This window comes from Nicotiana tomentosiformis, chromosome 9 (assembly GCF_000390325.3).
Source record: "Nicotiana tomentosiformis chromosome 9, ASM39032v3, whole genome shotgun sequence".
Lineage (NCBI taxonomy): Eukaryota > Viridiplantae > Streptophyta > Magnoliopsida > Solanales > Solanaceae > Nicotiana > Nicotiana tomentosiformis.
The window spans coordinates 76,589,288-76,608,805 of NC_090820.1; the positions used below are offsets into that span (position 1 = coordinate 76,589,288).

Sequence of the window (19,518 nt, forward strand, 5' to 3'; positions counted from 1 at the left end):
TCTTCCTGACTTCGGGAGTACACCAGAATGTCATCAATAAATACAATGACAAAGGAATCAAGATAGGGTTGAAATACACTATTCATTAAGTGCATAAATGCTGCTGGGGCGTTGGTCAGCCCAAAAGACATCACAAGGAACTCGTAATGACCGTATCGAGTCCTGAAAGCAGTCTTCGGAATATCTGGCTCCCGAATCTTCAACTGATGATAGCCTGAACGCAAGTCAATTTTTGAGAATACCCTGGCACCCTGAAGCTGATCAAATAAGTCATCAATACGTGGCAATGGATACCTATTCTTCACTGTAACCTTGTTCAACTGGCGATAATCAATACACATCCGCATAGAACCATCCTTCTTCTTTACAAATAAGACAGGAGCACCCCAAGGCGATACACTGGGCCGAATGAAACCCTTATCAAGCAACTCCTGTAACTGTTCTTTTAATTCTTTCAACTCTACTGGGGCCATACGATATGGTGGAATAGAAATGGGCTGAGTGTCTGGTAACAAATCAATGCCAAAGTCAACATCCCTGTCGGGCGGCATACCCGGAAGATCCGCTGGAAATACATCAGGAAAATCCATTACTACAGGAACTGACTCCACATTAGGAGTATCAATACTAACATCTCTCACATAGGCCAGATACGCATCACATCCCTTCTCAACCATCCGTTGAGCTTTAAGAAATGAAACAACCTTGCTAGAAACATGATCTGAGGTACCTCTCCACTCTAGCCGCGGTAGACCTGGCATAGCCAACGTCACCGTCTTGGCGTAATAATCAAGAATAGCGTGATAGGGCAACAACCAGTCCATGCCCAAAATAATATCGAAATCCACCATACTGAGTAATAATAAATCAGCTCTGGTCTCAAAACCACTGATAACAATTAAACACGACCGATACACACGATCCACAATAATAGATTCACCCATGGGTGTAGATACATAAACAGAAGAACTCAAGAAATCGCGTGGTACGCCCAAATACGGGGCAAAATAAGATGACACATAAGAATAAGTGGAGCCTGGATCAAATAAGACTGATGCATCTCTATGACATACCGGAATAATACCTGTGATAACAGAATCGGATGCAACAACATCTGTCCTAGCAGGAAGGGCATAATATCTGGCCTGACCTCCCCCTCTAGGGCGACCTCTACCTGTCCGACCTCCACCTCTAGCTGGCTGTGCGGGTGGAGTGGCAACTGGTGCAGAAATCATGGCCTGAGAAGCCGGAGGACCTTGTGGAATAGGTGGGGCTTGAGAAATTTGTGGAGGTGCACCCCTCCTAAATCTGGGGCAATCTCTCATAATATGGCGAGTATCACCACACTCAAAACAAGCTCTCGGAGGACATGGTTGTTGGGACTGGCTCGGGCCTGATCGACTAGACTGTCTGCTGAAAGCACCCCGTACAGGAGGTACAGAAGACACTGGTGGTGCATAATATGGAACCTGAGGTCTGGGAGTAGTAGGAATACCACTGGAAGCTGGAAGTGCTGAATGAATAGGACGGCCCACATAACCTCTACCATGTCGGGCTGCAACTGGGGCACGAGAATTATTATATGTGCCAGAATCTCGGGGTCTCTTAGCTTCCCTCTCTTCCCTCTCCCGAGTCCGCATACCTTCCAAACTTCTAGCAATTGACACCACCTGTTGGTATGTGATGTCCATCTCTAGCTCTCGGGCCATACTGTATCTGATACTAGGGTGAAGACCTTCAATAAACCTACGAACCCGCTCTCGAACAGTAGCAACTAAGGCTGGTGCATGCCTAGCCAAATCACTTAATCGGACCGCATATTCTGACACGGTCATAGAACCCTGGCGCAGCTGCTCAAACTCAGCGCGCCAAGCATCCCTAAGACTCTGAGGAACATACTCCTTCAAGAACATATCTGAAAATTGAGTCCAAGTAAGTGAAGCTGCCTCAGCCGGACTATCCAACTCATATGCCCGCCACCACTGGTAGGCTGCTCCTCTAAACTGGAATGCCGTGAAAGAAACTCCACTGGAATCCACAATACCCATAGTACGAAGGATACGGTGACATTCCTCCAGGAAACCCTGAGCATCCTCTGAAGCTAGACCGCTGAAAGTGGGAGGGTGGTACTTCTTATACCTCTCGAGCCTGAGCTGTTCTCCCTCTGAAACTGCTGTCCTAATCTCAGGCCGAACTGGGACAATTGGCTGCACTGGTATAACCTCTGGGGCATGGTCAACTTGGGCACGTGGCTCTGGAGTATGGGCGGCAGGAGTCTGCGCTCCTCCCCCAGCCTGAGATGTGGCAGGAGCAAGTGGAATTAATCCTGCCTGAGCTAAAGTGCCAAACATGCTCAAAAATGGGCAAGAGTCTCCTGAAGTGCAGAAGTAGTAACAGGTGTCTCAGGTGCCTGCTCTCCAACTGGAGCTACCGGTGGCTCTGGTGCAGCAGTTCGTGCAGATGCTCTGGCTGCACCACGTGGTCTTCCTCGGCCTCTGGCTCGGCCTCTGCCCCGACCCTGGCCTCTTGCGGCTCCAACAGGGGACGCAGGTGTCTGATCATCAGATCCAGTTGTGCGTGTCCTCACCATCTGTGAGAGAATAGAAAAACAATTGTTAAGAACTTTGAAATCAACAAAGGCGCACGATAAGGAATCAAAGAAGTGAATAATTCGTAACAGTTCCATAGCCTCTCGAAGATAAGTACAGACGTCTCCGTACCGATCCGCAAGACTCTACTAAACTTGCTCGTGACTCATAACACCTATGAACCTAGTGCTCTGATACCAACTTGTCACGACCCCAAATTCCCTCTGTAGGATGTCGTGATGGCACCTAGTCTCTAAGACTAGGTAAGCCTATCAATGCGGAATAATAATAAATATCTAAAATAAATAAACTATAATTCAAACAATTTCAACTCCCAAAATCCGGAAGAAATAAGTCACAAGCTTCTAAGAATTTATTCTCAATGTCTCTATATGTCAAGGTCTAGATAAAATATAAGGAAGCAACATAAAATGATAGAAGGAGACTCCGGAGTCTGCGGACGCTGACAGATATACCTCGAAGTCTCCGTGCGCAGGTAACTCAATGACGTCTAGGCTGGTAAAATGTACCTGGATCTGCACAAAAAGATGTGCAGAAGCGTAGTATGAGTACACCACAGCGGTACCCAGTAAGTGCCAAGCCTAACCTCGGTAGAGTAGTAATGAGGTCAGGTGAGGCCCTACTGGAATATAATAATGGCATGGTAAAATGTTTATCAATGTAGTAAAATAAAATGACATTGAAAATGAATCAAATAGTATGTCACATTTAATGACACCAAATAATTGCAAATAGTATCTCGTGGAAATCAAAATAGAATTTCCTTCAACTTTATGAAAATCACAATAATAATCAAAGGCAACTACGGCCATAAATCAATATCAACAAGGGCACTCCCGAGGTACCGCCTCGTAGTCCCAAATCATAAATAAATTCACAATATCTCATTTCCTTATATCACCGCGGGAGCCTTCACAATTTATTTAAAGAAAATATTTTTCCCGAAATAGCATCCCGCGTTTTAGCCACCCTTATCACACCGCATGACTTCTAGTAGTTCCCCTACTAGCCACGCGTATCAAGCCACCCTTATCTCACCACATGCGTTTCAACACCCAGACCTTATACCACCGCATGCGTATCAATATCACAATATATCACAATTTACACCTCATGTGCTCAAATAATTTAACTTACCAAAATAATTCAATAACAATATTTTAACAAAATAAAGAGCTCACGGCTCATGTCAAAATAAATCATCAATAATAGTTTGCCACAATAAAGAGCTCACAGCTCATGCAAAAATAAATCATCAATAATATTCTTCCACAACAAAGAGCTCACGGCTCCCTCACAATGAGTATAAAAATATTCAGGAGTAAATAATTTAGGAAAATAATATTTCAAAATCTTTACTACGTTGCTTCAATATCAAGTTTAAAAATGTCAAATACTTTATATTAATAATATTTAATTTAAAGAAAATCAACCTTTAAATAATGCACAGAATAAAAGAAACCAAGTTTCAACTAAATAGGTAAAACAATTAGTAAGAAAAGATCAAACAAGTTTGAAGTATATATCTCACATCAATGATGAAGAATATAACAAGATAAAATAATTTAATAAATGCGTAACAGTGATCTACACAATCTAAAAATATACTCTTTCGCAATTTAACCTGTGTATACACTCGTCACCTCGTGCACATAACTTTCAACACATTTCAATAATCAAATCAATACCAATCCTAGGGGAAATTTCCCCCACACAAGGTTAGACAAGTCACTTACCTCGACTTGCTCCAATTTAATCAAGTATTATGCTTTTTCCTCGATTTTCCGACTCCGATCGACTCGTATCTAGTCATAATTAATTCGATACAGTCAACAAAAATTATAGTAATCAATTTCATAAGAAAATATTATATTTTCATTAAAATCCGAAATTAGCTCAAAATTTGCCCGTGGGGCCCACATCTCGGAATCCGGCGAAACTTACAAAATCCGACAACCCATTCAATTACGAGTCCACCCATACCAATTTTACCAAAATCCGATAACAACTCGACCTCCAAATCTTAAATTTTCGTTTTTGGAAGATTTTGTAAAAATCTTGATTTCTTCCATTTAAATCCGAAATAATTGATAAATATGACCATGGATTTATGAAATATAATCATATTTGGATATAGGACACTTACCCAGGTTGAAGTCTTGAGGAAATTCTCAAAATCGCCCAAGAACCGTGCTCCAAAACTCCAAAACGAAATGAAGGAAATGACCATTTTTGGTCCTTAAGTTTCTGCCCAAAAATACTATTCCGGTCGCTAAAAGTCCAATCCGGTCGCTAAAAGCGGCATATCTGGTCGCTAAAGGTGCACACCAGAACTATTTACACCAATAATTTTATTTCACTAAAAAGGGTCTAACTCCATCATACGAACTCGGAATTCGATGATTCTTGTTCCTATGAGTCACAAATAAAACTACGAACACATTCATTCAATCGAAACTCAATTCGGAGCTCATTTGCTCAATATGATACCAATTTCGCTCGTTAAACAATTAACTAATATTTCGCGCTTAAAACTCAATCGCGACTTGATGAAATTAGACCAAACTTTCCAGATCACTCCTATAATTCATTATCAAAATGACAAAAGTCTCGAAATCAAATTTTGATCTCTAGAACTAAAAATGGACTTTTGGATCATTACATGCTTATGTTGAAAACATCAAACTATTCCTCGATAGCCTATAGTGTATCAATCATAACTTCTTGTACTCAACTCCAACTGCCAAACGGTTTAAAGTTATGCAAACTAGATACAAAGTACTACAACTTTCATGTTTTGCTCATCGCCCAACTCCTTATAGATTGCGAGATATAAGCTCCCAAAGTCAGCCCTGTGCAGCAGAAATTTCTGGCGATGCACAGTGCTGTAGCAAAAATCTGCAGTAGCAGCTTTAGTCAATCGATCATAACATTTTGTATAAATGTCTGAATGATAAATGGTTTATCATTCTGGAAACTAGAATCAAAGGGCTACAACTTTCATGTTTTTAAAATGTTCAGATTCCTTATAAATTTCGAGATATAAGCTTCCAAAGTCAGCTCTGCGATTGCACCGGTTGCTGTCCAAAAACAGGTTCTGCAGCAGAAAAATTCCAGCAGTTCATTTTTGTCCGAAATCCATTCCGTTAACCTTCCGAAATCTACCCGAGGCCCTCAGGACCTTAACCAAATATACCAACATGTCCCAAAATACAATATGAACTTAGTTGAGACTTCAAATCATGCCAAACAACGCCGAAATTACGAATCACGCGTCGAATCGAATTATGAGTTTTCAAATCTTCCAACTTCTATATTTTGCGCCGAAACATATCAAATCAATTCCGATTGACCTCAAATTTTGCACACAAGTCATAAATGACATAAGTGAGTTATGAAAATTTTCAAAATCAGATTTCGACCCCGATATCAAAAAGTCAACCCCTCGGTCAAACTTCCCAAAAATTTAATTTTTCGGCATTTCAAGCCTAATTCTACTACGGACTTCCAAATAAAATTTCGGCCACGCTCCTAAGTCCAAAATCACCATACGGAGCTGTTGGAATCATCAAAATTCTATTCCGGGATTGTTTGCACATAATTTGACATCCGGTCACTATTTGAACTTAAACTTTTAATTTTTTCATCAAAATTCCATATCTCTGGCTAGGGACCTCGGAATTTGATTTCGGGCATACGCCTAAGTCCCAAATCACGATACATACCTACCAAAATTGTCAAAATACTAATCCGAGTCTGTTTGCTCAAAATATTAACCAAAGTCAACTTAGTTGAGTTTAAAGCTCTAATTTACATTTTAATTCATTTTTTTTTTCACCTGAAAACTTTCCGAAATATTTTTACGGACTGCATGCTCAAATCGAGTAATGGTAAATAGTGCTTAGATCACATAATTAATTATTAAATTTAAAGATGACATTTTGGGTCATCACATATATAGTACATTATTATAGTATATCTAAATTTTAGTATAATTGATGACGCACAAAATTGAGTTAATTAGATTATGTGACAACTGATATTAATTCACTTTAATAATTGAATTAAAAAACTTTTTTTAAACTCTTAGCTTACAACTGTATACCCTGTTGGTATATCTATATACTATACTGGTATCATATGTTAGTTGGAACCTTTTTTGGTTGTATTAGCTACATTTAATTGGTACACTGTATGATTTTTCTTTAGTAATAGTAGAATAGTACAATATCTTGATTTTTTATTATTTTCCTTTATGCATATGTATTATGTAATCATTTTGATTTTTTCTTTATGCGTTTGTTTTATATAATAGTATCATAGTACAATATCTTGAAATATATTATTATATTAATATGTGGTACACTATTTTTTGGATTTTTCTCTGTATGCATGTGTATTATGTAATAGTAGTGTAGTCATATATAGTTATCTGGAATTAATTAGTAGAACCGTATACCCTATTGGTATAATTATATGTCATATTGGTATCACACGATAGTTGGAATATTTTTTTACCTACATTGTTAAGTGAATTCTATTCTGAAATAAATTATACGATCATATTTTGATGTGTTGGATTTTCTTGTACCTATGGACATAGATTTTGTGTATTATGTAATAGTTTTTATAGTAATATGCAGTTGTTGGAATGACCCCGTACAACTATATACCCTATTAGTATAGCTATATACTATATTGGTATCATATGTTAGTTGAATCCTTTTTTGGTTGTATTAACTGCATTTAATTGGAACACTATTTGATTTTCTTTTAATAATAGTAATATAGTACAATATCTTAAAATACTTTATTATATTAATAAGTGGTACACTATTTTTTTATTTTTCTCTTTATGCATGTGTGTTATGTAATAGTAGTATAGTTATATAGTTGCCTGAAATTAACTAGTAAAACTGTATACCATGTTGGTATAGTTATATGCCATATTGGTATCATATGGTAGTTTGAATATTTTTTGGTTGTTTTAGCTGCATTTTAAGTGAATTCTATTCTTGAATTATTTATATGTACATGATTTGTAGTGCTGGGATTTGTTTGTACCGATGGACATAGATTATGTGTATTATGTAATAATTTTTATAGTTATAGGCAATTATTGGAACGACCCCATACAACTATATACCATGTTAGTATACGGAATGAGCAAGTTGCTTTACGAATATTTAGCTTGCAATGCGAGCATGTAATTTCTCATACTCTTATTGCATCCTTTAATGTTTTGGTACAGTAATATAGTCGTAGATAGTTGTAGCAATATTCTAGAGCAATCATATACTCTGTTGGTATACATGTATACAATATTAGTATCATATGGTACTAGAAGTCTTTTTTGCTACTTATACTTTTATTGCATTTTCCAATATTTTATTATCATTTCTATTCTAACTAGTATATATGGAGATTTGGTTGCCGTAGATTATGTTTTTCTCCATAACTGGTTGTGTCACTGCTAATGGTAGAGTGTGTACTGATATTTGTAGGGAAGGAGATCACGATTTGCATGGCAATCACGTGGAATTAGAAAAAGAACAAGAAATAAAGAAAATAAATAAAAAGAAAATAAATAAAGGAATCAAAATTGAGCGTGAAATAAGTTATGGTAAAAATAACAATAATACGATTTTGGCAAAAATATATAAATAAAAGAGAAAAAAGAAAAAAATAATAAGAAAATGAGAAAAAGGGAAAAAAGCTAAGAAGCATTGAAATAAAAAAGAATTGGAGAAAAAAGAGAAAATTCCCCATAAAAACTACCATGGGTAGGAAATGTAATTAGTTTGATAGGTAAAAAAATAAATGAGTAGATAAAAGTAAATAATTTTATTTTTATGGATAAATGTGTCATTCACCATGAAAATAAGGCACTCGATAGGACGCTCGTGTTATTTACATCAGGTGGCCGCTTACGTGGCCTTGTACTTATAATTGGCCACTTTTTAAAAGTATGCATGTAATCTGAATATTATTTGGATTTTTAAACTTCAAATTTAGTGGCCACTTTTGAATTTCAGACCAAAAATCTAATTTTAATTTCAAAATATAAGGCAACAAAAGTTATTTTTGTAAAATCAGCCAAAAACATTTTATCCCTAACCAATAAAATAAATAAATAATAGAAGCCGCGACAATCTTCGCAACTAAAGTGAAACAGTAGTACTTACATGTTTTACGAACAAAACTTGCCCACGCAACTCTCAACAATTAATTACTTAATTGTTTGCGGAAATTTGTTTTCCAGTATTAAACTATTAACATGTGTTTCCACTCCACAAAATAAATAATAGACCTCCGTAGACTATAAGGTGCTATTTTCTTTTAACCTTTAAATGCTTTAAATCAACTGGGACAAAAGATGTCCAAATATGAAATTAAAAGTATGACTATGACTTCCCGTATTAATTAAATTCTGTCGACCTCACTGATGGTGCAAAAGTATGAAGAACCCTGCATGTTTTCCTGAATTAAAACAAGTGGAAAGCAAAAGACGACAGCGAAGAATTTAAGAAGAAGCAAAAGACGACAAAAATCAGAAAGCCTTTTAAAAGTAAAAGACACAACTAAAATATGCTGCCTTATAAAAATTCTCAACCTCCAACCACGTTATCACCTCTTCCATTCTCAATAGATTTAACATATATACACTAATCATTTTAAAAAATTTACACCATCAATACATTTCAACCTATTCTAACAAATAACTTGTTTTATTTTTTGAAGTTACTAATCCATATTTTATGGATGGTTACTTATATTTGCTTCCATTTATAAATAATTACAGATAATCTTTCTAATTAAACATTAATTAGTAACTTGAAAAATAAATTAATATACTATTACATATTAAATTACACTAATTATTAATGTAAAATAAATAAATAATGTATCTAACTTAAATCCTATATATAATACTCTGACTTCCAACCTCTTATCCATATTCTTTTTATCATTTAGAACGTGTCAAATTGACAAGTGGTTGTTTCCATGCAGAAGTAAATAGTAGTAGTTTATAAATAGAGTAGTGTCATCACCATGTTTGGTTCATAACAGATATTGTTCCTACTTAAAAGGTCCAACTTTTTTTCTGGGAAATGGAGACCAAATCCCAGAATGGCAAATTTCTTTCTTTGCCCCTGCTGGCAGAATATGATCAATTTGATAGAGCTGAGAAAGGAGTTACATCGGACTCTGTTATTATCACCGGAAAAACCTCTTTTCTGGAAACGGCTTTTCATGGACTCAACGCTCTATCAGGTTTTTTTTCTTTTATCTTTTCTTGTGTGTGTGTGTGTGTGTGTGTGTGTTTTCTTTTCTTGTGGAAATTTTCATTTATCTTCTGTTCTTTCTTAGCGTTGTAGTCTTTTTGTATGTGATTGTTGAGAACTGTAATTCTTCACTCAGATCAATTCTTGCCATTACTATCTGGCTTTACTTAATTTCATTATGGGGCCGATCTAGAACGGTTTTTATTTGAATAACTGAATTCACCATCGCTCCGTCGTCTTCTGAACAAAAATATTGCTTTTCATAGCTTGAAAAAATCCGTAAATCTACTAGTAGGAAATAGGTTTTTAGTCATGTTAGAAAAATTTTATTATTATTAACTTAGTTTTTTACTTTTTTTTATTTGGTGTGAGGATAAATTAGTTGAGTTTAAATGAAGAAGTGAAATTTTTTATTCTGACCTCAACTTGTTTGGTTGGGATTGAAGGTTGTTGACAGAGTGAATTAATAAAAAGTATTTATACTGATCCAGGAAAAAGCAGGCCGTCAAATACCATAATAACTGAAATAGCATGGGACTTACCAACCTTATCTCATCCATTCACTGTAGGATGCCTATTTATAATTTACTGGTTCAGATCATCTCGTCTTTTTGTTGAAGGTCATTGCCTGTCTTTTTCGTTATCTAGATTTGATGGGTATATGATAATTACATTTGTATGAATTTCTTGTTTGAAAATTTCAAGTGTAAAGTAGTTTTATTATATGTAATGTATATTTTCTATATATCTAGCTCATTTAAATGTTTACAATATTATCAAAAAAAATATAATTTGTTAAATAGTATCAGATCGCCGATGTTTTCTTCCCTGCGTTCACCTCGATCCTTTCAAATTATGGCATTATCTTCCCCTAGTACTCAAAATCTATGCTCAATATAGTACTTCAACATGTGGTGTTATGGCTGATTTTTTCTCCCATTATTGGCAAGTACGTACGATTAAATACACTAGCGCTAGAGAATCATGTAATTTAATTAGAATGTCGAAATCAAACAGAAATTTTAAATTTAGTTAGAGTGTCTGAATCGACAACAGACAATTTCATGTGGTACAGAACAAGACGTTATCTTTCTTGTGCTTCATATACTTTACATGACACTATGAGATGAACATTAAATTAATTTGGTGATCTTTCTTTAAGTGTTCTCTAATTGAATGTTGGGTGAGAACTAAATTTAAATGACGGTGATCTGCTGAAATTTCTTTTGAAAAGAGAAAGAGATTATATTTTCAGTGTGATACTGGTTTTCAAGAAAAAAAATATACACATGGATTTTGTTGGAGACTTAAACCTAGTAGTATAACTTTTCTCTTTTCAGGAGTAGGAATTTTGTCAACTCCTTATGCGCTATCTTCAGGAGGGTGGTTAAGCATGATTCTTCTTCTCGTCATTGCATGTGCGACCTTCTACACATCCTTGTTAATAAAGAGATGTATGGATTTTGATCCAACTATAAGAAGTTATCCTGACATTGGAGATCGAGCATTTGGAAAAGCAGGAAGAATATTGGTATCGGTTTTTATGAATCTTGAGCTTTACTTGGTGGCAACCGGTTTTCTAATTCTTGCAGGGGATAATTTGCATAATCTGTTGCCAGAGGCAAATTTCTGTTTTTGGGGACTCAGTATTGGTGGGAAACAAAGCTTTGTATTGATCGTTGCTCTCGTCATATTACCCACAGTACTGTTAAAGAACATGAGCATTCTGGCATATGTATCAGCCTCTGCAGTTTTAGCTTCCCTTGTTATTATTGGTTCAATTTTCTGGGCAGCAACTTATGATGGTATCGGCTTTCATAAAAGGGGAGTCATTCTGAATTGGAGAGGAATCCCGACATCTTTTAGCTTATACGCCTTCTGCTATTGTGCCCATCCTGTTTTTCCAACTTTGTACACTTCAATGGAAAATCAGAAGCATTTCTCCAAGGTGACACATTACACACTAGACCAACATATGATCCTAATTAATTAGACAAATTTGCATTACTTTAATTTGGATGCTGACCTGCGGTAGTTCTATTTCAGGTAATGCTTCTGTGCTTTTCATTCGCTACGATAACTTATGCATCGATAGCAGCTATGGGGTATTCAATGTTTGGCTCCGACGTCGAGTCACAAATTACCTTGAACCTTCCAACTGAAAAGTTTAGCTCGAAATTGGCTATATACACCGCCTTGATCAATCCGATAGCCAAGTACTCACTAATGATGACACCAATTATCAACAGACTCGAGGAACGTTTCCAGTCTCACAATGATAAAGGATCATCGTCATTTAGCCCCCTGATTCGAACCATCTTGGTGATAAGCAGTGTTGCTGTTGCGCTGACCATACCATTATTTGGGTATCTCATGTCACTAGTTGGAGCATTTCTTAGTGTCACTGCTTCAATTTTGCTACCATGTTTATGCTACTTGAAGATTTCAGGCACTTACAGAAAGATTAGATTTGAGATAGTCATAATAGGCCTGACAGTACTAATGGGAATCCTAATCTTTGTTACTGGTACATACACATCTTTGATAGAGATAATACAACATTTTTAAACTTTGTATTATACAATTTCATTTGTTGGATCTATAGTGTTTCAATAGCTGTTCTGAAATGAAATTGATTTTGTAATCCCAGAACACTCCATGATTTATATTAGTGCGATGATCTTAACTCTTCCTTCAAAAATCTACTGAAGCACCAGTACTTAGGGATATATAAGCTTGATGATTCAGTGTGAATATAGATTCTTGGATACATTTTAATACGAATTATCATGGGATATACGTGCAGTGCATGTAAATATCCTCAGCAGTGAGACATTACCTGAAAGGGTGTACTCGAATTGCTGGATTTATGAATCACCGTAGTTACATTATAAGCTAGGAGTAATGTTGGCTCAATGCTGCACAATCACTCTACCATGTTTCATCTACTAATAAACGCAGAACGGATAGGCGATATATGAAGCATCTAATCATGCATCACAGTATCCATGGGAAAGAGCCAAAGAGCTGTTGTAGTCATGAACTACTTCATAATGCTGAGAGCAAGTCTACAGGCTCAATCCAAAGTTTCTTGATCCCTCATATAACATGTGAGGTATTAATGTTACAATTGATTAGTAACAACCCAACATTAGAATCTTAACTTTCTATGCATGCCCCAAAAAAACTGGTAGAAAGACATAGCCCACAGGGCAGTGAAACACTCTTTAGGTAACATGTATAAGCAGGACCAATTCATAGCAGATTGAGAAAAATAGTTGTGTTTCTTGATATCACGAAAGTGTCCAACAATACATGTGCTCGAAAAGTCATCAATCAACGCAGGCCAAGACCCTGTCTAGAATATAACTAGAAAGTTGAGAGATAGGGAGCGATGGAGAGAGAGGGGAATAAACAAAGATTGCAAACTGGAAACTTGTCTGATCGACGATACCATAGCCTTTACCACAGTATCAAAGAGAATCTTAAATTTATATCCCGTGTTTCAAAATCATAGAGGACATATACTTTCCAACGGAAACGTAAGAAAGAAAAATAAGAGAGTTTGAGAGCCCCTAACAAACCCTTTCCACTCTAGGAATCTTTATATATCCGAAATCCACCGCCAGAAAAGAATTAAGCATAACCACTCAGATGTACATGGTGACGGTTCTCAACAATTTCATCCCACTAGATATCGATGTAACGATCCGGCCGGTCGTTTTATTTATTTGAATCCCGTTCCATTTGATGATTCTTGTATGCTTGGTTGTTGTTTTGTGACTTGCGGGGATTGTTGGTTTGGTTCCGGGAATGTTTTCTAGTGAATTGGAACACTTAGTTCTTTTGTTGGAAGCTTAAGTTGTAAGAGTTGACTAAAGTTTGACTTTTATGTAAATGACCTCACATTGGTGATTTGATGATTTCAATAGGTTCGTATGGTGATTTTGGACTTAGGCATATGTTCAGATTTGGATTTGGAGTTTCCTAGGGTGTTTTGACGCTATTTGCCGAAAGTTGGCAATTTGAAGGTTTGGAGAGTTCCTAAATTTCACCGGAGGTTAACTTTTGATGATATCATATTCAAATTGTTGCTTCGAAAGTTGGAATAGGTTCTTTTGTCATTTGGGACTTGTGTGAAAAGTTTGGTTGTAATTTGGATTGGTTAAGCTTGAATGAGACGCTTGGTTTGAAGTGATGATATTGTATGCGTTTTAGCCTTTGATATCATATTCAACTTGCGTTTTAGCCTTTGATTCGTTGAAGTTATGATATTGTATGTGTTTGGAGGCTTTGGAAAGGTCCGAGTAGTGTTTATGGACTTGTTGAAGTGATGATTGGACGGTGTCACGACCCAATTTCCATTTTCGGGACCGTGATGGCGCAAAACATTTCACTTGCTAGGCAAGCCAACGTTAGAGAAATCCTTGAGCCAGTTTTTGAACAATTCAAATAAGTAAAACCAATTAAACTAAAATGAAACTAAACGAAATACGAAGTGGCATAATAACCAATAATATCTAAGTACAACACGGATCTGGAGTCACAAGTGCCCGAGCTTTTAGAAGTTCTACAAATAAAGTCTGAAATAAGTACAACTGTCTCGAATGAAATGAACAGTGAAAGAGGAAAAAGGAAGGGGACTTCAAGGTCTTCGGACACCAGCAGATCTACCTCGAGTCTCCAAGTATGCCAATTCGAGTTGATGCACCTCACGTACAGCTAGGACCAGTACCAAAATCTGTACAAGAAGTGCAGAGTGTAGTATGAGTACAACCATCCCAATGTACTCCGTAAATGCCGAGCCTAACCTCGATGAGGTAGTGACGAAGCTATTACAGGACACTCACGTAATTACACATGTACAAACGAGAATATATATACGACATAATAGCAAATAGAGATTAAACACGTACTAGTGGGAGGGGACATGCAAAATGGGGTACAAAATATGGTAACTACAACAGGAAATGACAACCTGAAACAGTCAATAAACCTTCAACCAATGAAAACGGATAAGCATAATGAATAAAGACTGCACGGCATCACCCATCGTGCTTTTACTCTCAGCCTCACCATGAAACAATAATAATGGCACGACATCACCCTTCGTGTTTTTACTTTCAATCTCTCCATAAAATAATAAATACGGCACCGCATCACCCTTCGTGCTTTTACTCTTAATTTCATCATGAAATAATAAATACAGTATGGTATCACCCTTCGTGCTTTTACTCTTTTCCTCACTATGTATTAATCAATAATGAAATAATAATCGGCACGGCATCACCCTTCGTGCTTTAACACCCTCCCTTACCATGTAGCAATGAATATATAACATTTGGAAGATAGAATAAGCATGAATAAACCTTACGTCAACAACGGTTCCACAATACCAAACCTCAACTTCAAAAAATACTAAATTATCACAAATAGTTCGTAAATGCGGAAAGAGCGATCAATTAAGTAATAAACTAGTCTAAGCATGGATATCATAAACAAAGAAGGATATAAATTACAAGAGACAAGTCCAACCCACATGCTTTAATCCAACAACAATGCATAAGTACTCGTCACCTCACATATACGTTGTACCCAAACATTTAAACACGTAGCAAATAGGCAAAGAAGTCCTAATCCCTCAAGTTAAGGTTAACCACGACACTTACCTCACTCCTCAGTCAACTTAGAGCTCTACCAAGGCCTTTCCTCTAGAATCCACCTCCAAACCACTCGTATCTAACCGCAATCGACTCGATAACGTCAAATAATGCTAAGGAAATCAATTACAATACTTAAAGATAGGATTTTTACACCCTTCCCAAAAAGTAAAAAAAAAAAGTCAACCCCAGGCCCGCTTGGTCAAAACCCGAGGTTCGAACCAAAACCAATTTACCCATTCACCCCCGAGCCCAATTATGTAATTAGTTTTGAAATCCGACATCAAATTAATATCTAAAACCCGAATTTGCAACCCCCCCCCCCCAATTCTTCCTAAATCTCTAGTTTTCTAACATGGAAGAACAAGGATTAGGGCTAGAAATTAATAGGTGATGTTAGAAATGAAAGAAAATGAGTTAGAGTGTACAAACCTATGAATTGGCGTTGAGTTTTCCCTTCAAAATCGCCTCTAGGCCGTGCTCTAATGGAGAGTTTATGAAAAATGGAAGAAACCTCGTTTTTGGACTATTTTAAATCACTGGCACCAGGCCTTCTTCGTGTTCGTGAAGGGCCTGACGCGATCGCGAAGCACAACAGATCATTGGCCTACACGTTCACGAGTTACCCTTCGCGTTCGGGAGTTACCATTCGCGTTCGTGAAGACTTGCACCCACATGCCCCTGCGTTCGCGGTCCCAGTGTCGCATTCGCGAAGAGTAACGGTCAGTTTCCCCCTCCCAAGCCCATGCCCCTACGCGTTCGCGAGAAGCTGGTCGCGTTCGCGAAGGGTAAAACCCCAACACTCCACGTTCGCGACCCAACTATCGCGTTCGCGATGAAGAAAATCATCCCTTGTCCCAAACTCCTCTTCGCGATCGTGAAGCACATCACACCAGCAGCGGAAGCTCAAGAAAACAGATATTTTCTAAGTTCAAATGGTCCGTAGGCTATCCGAAACTCACCCGAGCCCTCGGGGCTCCAAACAATATATGCACACAGGTCCAAAAACCTCATACAAACTAGCTCGCTTTATCAAAATACCAAAATAACATCTAGAACTATGAATCGGACACCAAATCAAATGGAATTTTCAATGAAACTTAAGAATTTTTATTTTAACAACCGGACGTCCCAATCACGTCAAATCACTTCCGTTTTGCACCAAATTTGGCAGACAAGTCATAAATATCATAATGGACCTATACTAAGTTTCGGAACTAAAATCCGGACCTGGTATCGATAAAGTCAAACATCAGTCTAATTTATAAATTCTTTAAACTTTTAAACTTCAAATTTTCAACAAATTGTGATAACTCGAGCTAGGGACCTCCGAATTCGATTTCGAGCAGACGCCTAAATATCAAATCATGATACATACCCACCGGGACCGTCAAAACACGGATCCGGGGTCTGTTTTCTCGAAATGTTGACCGAAGTCAACTCAAATAATTTTTTAAGGTACGAATTCACATTTTAATCAATTTTTCTCATAAAAGCTTTTTAGAAAAAGGCGCGGACTGCGCACGCAAATCTAGGAAGGATAAAAGAAGTTATTTGAGATTTCAGAATATAGAATTAAGATTTAAAACTTTAAATGACCTATTGGTTCATCATATTCTCCACCTCTATAATAACCTTTCGTCCTCGAACGGACATAGAAAAGTACCTAGACTGGTGAAAAGGTGTGGATATCTACTCTGCATATCCGACTCGAACTCCCAAGTGGCTCCCTCTACCGGCTGACCTCTCCACTGCACTCGAACTGAAGGATAACTCTTAGACCTCAACTGTTGGACCTGCCAGGCTAGAATAGCCACTGGCTCCTCCTCATAAGTCAAATCCTTATCCAACTGGAGTGAACTGAAATCTAACACATGGGACGGATTACTGTGATACTTTCGGAGCATGAAAACATGGAACACCGGATGAATTGCTGATAAACTAGGTGGCAATGCGAGCTTGTAGGCCACCTCACCCACTCTCTGAAGAATCTCAAAAGGCACGATGTACTTAGGGCTCAACTTGCCCTTCTTTCCGAACCTCATCACACCTTTTATGGGTGAAACTCGGAGCAACACCCTCTCTCCGACCATGAATGCAACATCTCAAACTCTACGGTTGACATAACTCTTATGCCTGGACTGAGCTGTGCGAAGTCGATCCTAAATAATCTTGACCTTATCCAAGGCATCTTGTACCAAATATGTACCCAACAACCGAGCCTCCCCCGACTCGAACCATCCAACTGGCGAACGACACCGCCTCCTGTATAATGCCTTATAAGGAGCCATCTGAATGCTCAACCGGTAGCTGTTGTTGTAGGCAAACTACGCAAGTGACAAGAACTGATCCTAAGAACCCCCGAAATGACACAAGCGTGAAGCATATCCTCCAATATCTGAATAGTGCGATCGGACTATCCGTCCATCTGGGATGAAATGATGTTCTCAACTCAACCTGCGTGCCCAACTCACGATGTACGTCTCTCTAGAAGTGCGAGGTGAACTGCGTACCTCGATCAGAAATGATAGACACGGGCACACCGTGCAGGCAGAGGATCTCGCAGATGTAAATCTCAGCCAACTACTCTGAAGAATAGGTAACTTCCACCGGAATGAAATATGCTGACTTAGTCAGCCTGTCCACAATGACCCATACTGCATTGAACTTCCTCTGAGTCTGTGGGTGTCCAACAACAAAATCTATAGTGATACGCTTCCACTTCCACTCGTGAATCTCTAACTTCTGAAGCAAACCGCGAGGTCTCTAATGCTCGTACTTTACTTGCTGACAATTTAGATACCGAGCTACATATGTAACTATATCCTTTATCATTCTTCTCCATCAATAATGTTGTTGCAAGTCCTGATACTCTTGGCGGCACCCGGTTGAATAGAATATCGGGAACTTTGTCTTCAAGAATCAACTCACGAAGCCTATTCACATTTGGCACACAAATATGACCCTGCTTCCTCAAAACTCCATCATCTCCAACAGTAACCTGTTTGGCACCATCGTGCCGCACTGTGTCCCTAAGTACACGCAAATGAGGGTCATCATATTGCCGCTCTCTGATGCGCTCATACAAGGAAGACTGAGCAACGGTGCAAGCTAGAACACGACTGGACTTTGAAATATCTAACCCCACAAACTGATTGGCCAAGCGATGAACATCTGAAGCAAGTGACCTCTCACCATTTGGAATATACGCAAGGCTGCCCATACTCATTTCCTTTCTACTCAAGGCATCGGCCACCACATTGGTCTTCCCAAGATGATACAAAATGGTGATATCATAATCTTTCAACTGCTCCAACCACCTCCTCTACCTCAAATTGAGATCCATTTGTTTGAACAAATACTGTAGACTCCAATGATCCGTGAATACCTCGCATGACATGCCGTAAAGATAATGCCTCCAAATCTTCAGCGCATAAACAATGGCTGCCAACTCTAAGTCATAAACAGGGTAATTCTTCTCATGAACCTTCAACTGTTGCGACGCATATGCGATCGCCCTGTCATCCTGCATCAATATTGCACCGAGCCCAACACGAGATGCATCATAATACACCGTGTAAGATCCTAAACCCATGGGCAACACCAATACCGGCGTCGTAGTCAAAGCAGTCTTGAGCGACTGAAAGCTCAACTCACACTCATCTGACCATATGAACGGGGCACTCTTCTGGGTCAATCTGGTCAATGGGGTTGCTATAGGGGAAAACCCCTCCACGAACCAGCGGTAATAGCCCGCAAAACTTAGGAAACTCCGGATCTCTGTAGCTGAAGTAGGTCTAGGCCAGTTCTGAACTACCTCAACCTTCATAGGATCCACCCTTATGCCCTCTGCCGATACGACGTCCCCCTAAAAGGTGACTGAGTCTAACCAAAACTAGCACTTTGAAAACTTGGCATATAACTAGCTATCCCTGAGAGTCTGAAGTACAATCCGAAGATGTT

General features: G+C 38.1%; 1 protein-coding gene across 1 annotated transcript; it reads left to right on the forward strand.

Moving 5' to 3' along the window:
- The first annotated feature begins 9,646 nt into the window (after positions 1-9,646).
- Positions 9,647-12,547, forward strand: LOC104117068 (amino acid transporter AVT1J-like). Its single transcript, XM_009628047.4, has 3 exons — positions 9,647-9,884; positions 11,236-11,843; positions 11,942-12,547. Exons 1-3 carry the CDS (start codon positions 9,722-9,724, stop codon positions 12,461-12,463), a joined length of 1,293 nt encoding a protein of 430 aa, XP_009626342.1. The 5' UTR covers positions 9,647-9,721; the 3' UTR covers positions 12,464-12,547.
- Positions 12,548-19,518: the final 6,971 nt, after the last annotated feature.

Excerpts from the sequence above, each read along its gene's own strand:
- LOC104117068 (XM_009628047.4), top strand. The coding sequence starts at position 9,722 with ATGGAGACCAAATCCCAGAATGGCAAATTTCTTTCTTTGCCCCTGCTG. Across the intron at positions 9,885-11,235 it reads TGGACTCAACGCTCTATCAG|GAGTAGGAATTTTGTCAACT; the intron begins GTTTTTTTTCTT and ends TTCTCTTTTCAG. Across the intron at positions 11,844-11,941 it reads ATCAGAAGCATTTCTCCAAG|GTAATGCTTCTGTGCTTTTC; the intron begins GTGACACATTAC and ends GTTCTATTTCAG.